This window comes from Temnothorax curvispinosus, unplaced genomic scaffold (genome assembly GCF_003070985.1).
Source record: "Temnothorax curvispinosus isolate PA1 unplaced genomic scaffold, ASM307098v1 QBEX01006657.1, whole genome shotgun sequence".
Classification (NCBI taxonomy): Eukaryota; Metazoa; Arthropoda; class Insecta; order Hymenoptera; family Formicidae; genus Temnothorax; species Temnothorax curvispinosus.
In genome coordinates, this window is record NW_020216437.1 from 867,049 (window position 1) to 875,163 (window position 8,115).

Here is an 8,115-nt window from a genome sequence, read left to right on the forward strand (position 1 = left end):
ATTTAAGAAATTTATAAATGCCTTAATTTTTTATTTTATGTTAATTTATATCGTAAATATTATACATTAACTTTTTATTTTGAAGAGTATCTAAAGTACACTATAATTTAGATTTTTTTAAATCAAGAGTTTTTCTTTGAAGTACTTTACAATCAAGATTGTCTTAATGTCCCCTGTTTCTATGCAACCCGATCATGCTTCGTGTATTGACAATCATGCGGCAGATGTGTATAACTATAGAGGGATTTTATTATGATTATAAAACAAATAATTCGTTATTAAGTGTGGCGCAATAATCTATTAAGGTTTTTTAAGGTCGTCTAATAAATTTCTGAATATAAAAAAAAGAAGATTTGATATATCTTTTATCTTTTAATACAAGATAACAAAAGAATACTGTCTATGGATAATTCAGATATCCATTTTATCATTAAATCGAACGAAGATCTAACTGCTTCGATCGCCATGGAAGGGCGTTCCAAAATGATCTACAGTTGGTTCATGAAAAAGGTTGCAAATTTTGATTGTATTATAATATATATGATATACTTGATTATAATTACCAATATGCTCATAAAAATTAATTTAAAAGCTCAATTTGTTTCAATTTCTATATTTTTATGCATAATATTATATAATATTATACATAAAATATATTAGAAATGCTTGTCTTGTCTTAAATACAAGATTTTTTTTAAAAGGAGCCATGTATCTTAATGAGGATATTAATTATATGTAATTTAATGTTAAAATTTAATTTATAAATGATAGTTCTCATTTTTATACTTTTTCTTGTTTGTTCTTAAGAAAATTTCCGCAAACAGCTGGTAATACGATGAAATCGCATATTATGACATTTGGATGGGTGTGACTCATCATATGGAATGTGATGAAAAATAGCATCCAAATGTCGGATAATGACGAAGCAATTATTTTGATTAAAAAAAACTTTTACTCTTTTCTAATGTAATTATTTACTAGGATAAAAATTAATTATATTTCACAAAAAATAGCAAATGCAAGTACAGGAAACGAGTAGCCATGAGATGCAAGTGCATCTTCGTTAAAAGGAGAAAAATTACGGGTTTCGCTTATTAAGTGCATACAGGTCAATCATTTAATGGCTGTCATAAAGTCTCGTATATAAAGTCGTGAGCTCTACTATAGATTTTACATCTTGCAAATATATAATTGGTACTTCAATCACCTTATGCCATATCACGCGATTTTACGCTAAAACGATTGTTGATTGACGTCTGATGATACTTTGAAGTTTAACGCGACGGTTCTCAACGGAGTTCCTCCGTCTGAGCAATAATTATTTCATTCCTCGTTTTTATTCGGTGCCAACTATATTATGCAAACAATAACAAGAGAGCTTTCACTGAGATACTTATCTCAGTTGCATGATTAGAGACTTAATAACGCGTGTGGTGAAACGCTTTTTGTTGATAACAAAATAATTAGATTCGTTGAAAGTACGGAGGATTTAACGTTACGTGAACACATAACGTAAATAGCGGAAATACTTTTTATTCAGGATGATTTTAATTTGATGATGCATAAATGCGTAATGCGATGATGTACCATCTTCGACCAACTGCGCATCACTGCCTTACTTAATTCAAAGTTTTCTAACGCGATCACATACAATGATGAACATCAGGCACGTTGTCAGAGATTTATAAGCATGCAAACAAATTATACGCTAGATTATGACGCGAGCTTCGTCAAAATCATGCTATTTTATTTCTATAAAACGCTTCATGAGAACAGGACGCACCTTACAAACTTCTCTCATGTCAAAGTGCAATTTATTCATCAAAGGCAATTGCTACTAAGATTCCATTCTGTGTAAGATTTCATATTTCCACACAATTAAAAAGATTATCATTAATATACTAGTTTATAACAATTAAATGAATATTATATAGGTATATCATAAATTTTTCAGAACACATTATATTACGTACTAAAAGATTTGATGCAGTAAAAGATAAAATTAATCCGAATCTCTAGATAATAAAATCTTGCAAATTAAAAATTGATAAAAGTAAATAGTAATTATAGAGAACAAATACATATATATCGTGTAATAAAATACATATAAAATAAGATACTATTATTTGTGCAAGAGCATATATATCGTACAAAATGTGTAGTCTACCTTTATTTAAATTTATATCACATTTCTTAACAAAGAAATTGCAATATTAGTTACAAATTAAAGATTTAATTAAAGAAAAATGTTAATAAATAAATATATATAACGCTATATAAATCATAATAGTTTATATAGCGTTATTCATTTAATTCACATTTACGATCATATAAAGATTATTGCGTGATGACACATGTGAATTTTATTACGGCCTCCAAGAAGCCGGTCGCAAGGATAGCAAGATTGATAAGATTAGCATCTGTTAAGAATTCGGGAAGATTTAATCGCTGACCGGCCAACGATTTGTAGATAAAGCTTACGCGTGAAGTGATAGATTGAAATGTCTATTGCGCTATTAAGTACTAATGCTATTAGTAGACAATAGTAGAACTCTCTCAGCAGCACGTTATTCACATTTTAATTGTACTTATTTTCAATAAATACAATTACAAGATTCTCAGCAAAAAAGAATTTATTGTAATTGGTATTTAAATCAAGTTAATCGTAATTTTACAATTTTCACGAAAAGTTCTGTGAAAAGTTATTTAGTAAAACTTAATGATCATTCTTATTCGTAACTTTAGATGTTAATATCTCAACTTTATCTAGATGTTAATATCTCATAAATAAAAGGTTTGCACAGACATATCTTTAGAGGAGTTTTTTTTACTTATTCTGAGGACCTAAATTCATATTTTGAAGTTAAAACATTTAATTCTGAAACCCCCTATAGATGTGATAGAGCAATTCATTCACAAATTTTAGCCTAGAAGCTATCATTGAATACCGCGGACGATCGTTTCATCTTTTTATAAATACTCAAAACTGCCTCACAATTTCATTACGAGACTAATTTAATCTTTTGTGTCATAATTGTGTCAGCCACTGATTTGTATCTCTTCTTCATTGTACAAAAGCATATTTATTATAATTAGATGCATTTGTAAGCAAGGTTTAATGCATTTTTAACGGGATGAATTTCATACAAATATCCATGACATCCGCGAAGACAAAGTATTAGAATGCATGATTAATGAGTAAAAAATATTTTTTGTATTTGTTCCAGCATACAGCCAATGACGATGCTATCTATTTTCATAATAGCAAGAAGAAGACAATGTCACTTCTGCATGAATAATTTTCTGTACGATTTACTTTAACATTGAGAATCATGCGATGATGGTCTTATCATTTCCACCTTTTATTTAACACACTTATAAATACTTAACATATTTAACATCAATTACAACAATGATATTTAATACCCAATGATATTTAAGGTTCTTACATATAAAAAATTGAAGTAAAATTAATTAATTAATAGATATGAATAAATATCGTTTTATAATTTGTTGATTAGCAAAGTAATTTGTTAAAGATCTTTACTGCAATAGTTGCGATTAACTGATAAAAATTTGTACGACAGAATTATATATTTTAAAATTGAAGGAGGAATATAATATATTCAGAAACACACCGTTCTCTATGGTTATATAACACTATAGGCTGTAGGCTATATATGAAGTAGTTGTGCAGATATCGATTACGGCACTGCTAACGTTGGTTTGCTGCCGAGTGGTTAAACTCTCAGCACGGACATTGATTGGCATCACTTTGTTCCATCGAAAATAAGCTGCGAGGAATACCACACGGTAGCTTAACAAGATAGAGATTGATTCAAGAAATTCTGACATTATAGCAATCTGTCATCACACATAATTAAGCCGTCACAACGGCATTTATGGTAGACGTTTGTTCACACTGCGTTGTCTAGCTCAAAGAGAGAATTAATTATACGTATTTTCTCACGCAGCATCGGATATAGACTGTGATTGCCTACGAAGCATCGTAATGCAATAACGTCGTCAGCTTAAAGCAATATTAACTTATTGCAGATGCATATCCATTACCAATAAATTCGATAGAAGAAACAAGATAAGCGAGGGTCAATAATATAAGACTTAATATAAAAATTGGATTAAATCAATCCGATGGATGATGGATGGTACCAATGCACTGTACCATTATTACGGTTGTTATTATGATCGTGTGATCGGATTTGATACCAAACATTGTGATGATTTATATGCGTCGGGTAATGAATTTGATTGCGTTCATTCATAGGATCAGGAATAGATCCAAGTTTCATTCAGAAAATTCTGACGCAAGAGTGGCCGAGCACTATCATTCAGAAACAATTTGCTTGAGTAATGGCCATCGTGGAAGACGTAACGCGCGTGTAATACCGAAGGAAGCACAAGGACTCCAACTGCGTTTTATCTTCGTTTTCTGCTTCGGCGGCGCGTCCATTCCTCTGATGCTCGTTCATCAACGGGTAAGCTGCAATCGCAATAATTGTTCTTGAGTGCTGTGAGAAATTCGTCTCCTCTTTTCGTGCTATAGGAAAAAAGACGGTTGGCCTTCTGTGCCTAGGTGTAAGACATTCGTTTTTAAGCAAGGTCGATGTCGTAAGGCCGGCTCGTGCGGACGCACCTTGGATTCATCTCCCGTACGAATTATCGGCTGGCAGGAGATTCCAAGCTTAATATAGAAAAAAGATGGTATTTAAAAAATTTATTACGTATACATGTATTCCATATTCATCGTTCGCTACAACAATTTCAGATAAAACTTTAGTAACACCGAATCGATTTGCGTTTTACAAGATATAACGTTATCTTTTTTTTTGGCCCATCAATTTTTGCATGTGGGGCGTAATATTCGCTGTACACGTCTGAATAATTTGTTCACGTGGTTCACGCAACCTTGTTCACGTGGATTTCGCTCGAAAACATGTAAATGGGCGAGTGGGAGGAGTCGCGGCCATGCGCCGACAAAGAGACAGACACAGGGAGGGAAAGCACGGGCATTAAAGTCTCCCGCAGCGTTCATGTATCTCCTCCCGCGATTAATCATTCTCGATTATGATTTTATGACTCAGACATATCGGCATTAATTTTACTGCCATGATGCCATCTTTTAATAATTTTGCAATTTGCCACAACACAGAGATATAATTCCCAAATTATTCTTTTCGTTTCCACCTTTAATTAATTTCAAGCCGATTTATTCTTAACTATATTTATTTCGAAAGTTTATTTCAAAAGAATATAACGTCAAATTTTATACACTATTCATATTAAAATTAATTTATATTAAATTTATACGATTGGCAAAAATTCAGGTAACTGTTTGATAGATGTAATTGTTTTAAATATATATTTTTTATTATATATATTTTTTGATATATAATTCGTAATTGATTAAAAATTTTAAGCAAAAGAGACTCGTAAAGCATAGAACGTAAGATTTGGTGCTCGAGCCACCGGTTCGCAAACAATCAGTAAATCGTGGATCAACGGAGCGCATTTCCTTCCTATTTGTCAGAGTAATATGTCTAGTAATGTATCTAGGTTCATCGAGAAGATATAAAGAAAATGCACACGCGATCGTTTGTTTTGCAAATAAGATGTCTCTTAGAGAGTGACACGCATTTCCTAAAATTTTTCAAACTCTAATAATTGAATAGCAAAATAATAGTCGGCATTTCTAAAGGAGAAATTCACCTTTGAAGCCTAAGCAAATTAAATATATCCAACTGTATTGGTTTGTGGTTTGTTTGATGAAATTACTAAATGCACAAGATGTTTCTTAACTCATGTTCGAGTACAATTTAGAAATTTTGAAGAAATATCTGAATTTCCAAATCGCGTGGACCAAAACTTTCTAAATTGCGATGCATGCTCGGGGCATTATCGTTATTGAGATTCGTTTGCATTTCGCCCGCATTGCATGCACTACGCCACGTGAACGTTGAGTTCTTGAAGACGACGCGCGAACAAGTAATACAATGTCAACAGGTTTCTCGACTATTATGCAACCGATCGATTTAGGCGTCGCGTGGAAAGGTCAAGTCGACTTGAGATTACTTTTGGCAGAAGATTCTATTTCAGTCGGGGTCTTCTCTCTCGCTCTTCCCCTCTTTCTCTTTGTCGTCTCTTACCGCCGTGGCTGGACAGAACCCTGGCTTTTTCTCGTTTTTGGGTACCATTACGATCAGGGAAAGTGGGGTCTACGGTTTCGTATAAAAGCGCATTCGGGCTCTCATGGCGATCACACTCGAAATCTCATCGCGCTCCTCCATTGGATCAACGGATTCGAGTTACCCGCACTTCAAAATGAAATTTCTCGTGAGTTTTGCATTTGTCTTCACCTTATCTTTAATTCTGCTACTTATAAGGAAATTTAAAATCGTAAAAAATTAATATCTGGTCTATATTTAATATTATTACTAATATTAATAAAATTCTAATTGAATCTGTGTATCTCTCTTTCTAGCGTAAATTTTCAAAATTTTTATTTTCTTTGACTAACTTAATTTGATTAATATTTGTTAGTATAATCTGCACATATTTCGACATATAATTAAAAAGAAACTATGAAATTTTTAGTTTCTTTTTTTAGATTTATCAACGCTACTCTAATCATTCGGAATAATTCCTGGATTTCCCCATTCGTTTCAATCTTCTCCGACTATTGCGAAAACAACTTGTTACGATTCTGTGATCTAATTAATGTTTGGCTAACTAATCGAGGGAAGAATAAAGTGTTAACTGCAATAACAGATTAAACGCAATAAATTAATGGTGATTAGACGCGTTGGGAAACAGGGGACCTTTAATTATTTGCCTATAAACGAACTATTAACTCCTTTATCTCTCGATGATATCCAATCTTCTTTTCACGGATTTGCTACGAAACCTGTAATCTTTTTTTTGCAGCGCATAATTTTGCGCGCAAAGTAGCAATTTTTTGCCTCTTATACTTTCCGGCCAATTACATTGAATTTACATAATCGACATATAACACCATTGATTCTTAAACAATGGAAGTCCGTTTTTTAATTGGCATATTTTGCATGCTTGTTAATTAATAATATAACTAAATAATGATATTACAAATCGCTGATCTTGTTTTACATTTCTTATTTTATCTCGGTATAGATTCAACGTTTAGAATTATCGATAAAAATTCTTTACAACTACTAATAATAAGCAGAAATAAAGTCATAGTCACGTCTTTATCTCATATCTTTAAGAGATGATAAAGAAAATTATTATCACCACTTGTCTCATTGTACCTATGTTCAATTTTGATTTCTATTTCAGATTGTGACCCTTGCTTTAGTCGCTGTTGCTCTGGCCCAACACCCACAGCAGCTGCAGCAGCAGCCGGTGGCCATTCTGAAATACGCGCAGGACAGCTCGCCGGAAGGATCCTACAGTTACGCTTATGAGACAGAGAACGGAATTGCCGCTTCCGAGCAAGGCTCGCCGCAGCCCGTTGGACCTAAGGGCGATCCTGCGGTCATTGCCCAAGGCCAGTATCAGTACACCGCTCCCGACGGCACCCCTATCGCCCTCCAGTACACGGCCGACGAGAACGGCTTCCATCCGCAGGGTTCCCATCTGCCGGTCGCTCCACAGGTGCCCGAGCTGATCCAGAAGGCCGTCGCGTACGTTCTAGCCCATCCGCAGCCCGAAAACCAACAATAAACGATCGATAACATTTAGCAACATCTTCGGACAAAGCGCCTACCTCTCGAGCCACAAACTGTAGATATAAAGTGTTTAATTATATAAATATAAAAAAAAACCCGGCGTATTTTCATTTGCCGACCCGATAAATCCACCACAACTTATTGCCCAAGGTAACAAAACGTGTTATTTTTAGGTATACGAATATTTTAGTAAAGGTGCTATTTTTAGAGATACATTTCTTCAACTATAGTAAGACAGAAATTAATTAGCATGATAAAATAATTAGTTATGTAATGTTTGTAGACAGTCACAATTGCCTTCATCTAGAATTATATTTAGGTATAATATTGTATATAAGAAGGAGAGAGGGATATCTATAAAGATATTGATTTTAATTTGATTTCGTGCACTAAT

The 8,115-nt window shown here is 33.3% G+C and overlaps 1 protein-coding gene across 2 annotated transcripts; it reads left to right on the forward strand.

The window, feature by feature from the left end:
- Positions 1-4,411: 4,411 nt before the first annotated feature.
- Positions 4,412-7,745, forward strand: LOC112456209 (endocuticle structural glycoprotein SgAbd-8-like). 2 transcript variants are annotated; one of them, XM_025018612.1, is made up of 3 exons: positions 4,412-4,496; positions 4,565-4,722; positions 7,330-7,745. In XM_025018612.1, the coding sequence occupies exons 2-3, from the start codon at positions 4,720-4,722 to the stop codon at positions 7,714-7,716; spliced, it is 390 nt and encodes a 129-aa protein (XP_024874380.1). In that variant the 5' UTR covers positions 4,412-4,496; positions 4,565-4,719; the 3' UTR covers positions 7,717-7,745. The 2 variants fall into 2 exon arrangements, with proteins under 2 accessions (XP_024874380.1, XP_024874379.1); XM_025018611.1 differs by lacking the exons at positions 4,412-4,496; positions 4,565-4,722 and adding an exon at positions 6,190-6,351.
- Positions 7,746-8,115: the final 370 nt, after the last annotated feature.

Coding starts and splice junctions, on each gene's coding strand:
- LOC112456209 (XM_025018611.1), top strand. CDS start 6,268: ATGGCGATCACACTCGAAATCTCATCGCGCTCCTCCATTGGATCAACG. Junction 6,352..7,329: donor ACTTCAAAATGAAATTTCTC/GTGAGTTTTGCA, acceptor TTTCTATTTCAG/ATTGTGACCCTTGCTTTAGT.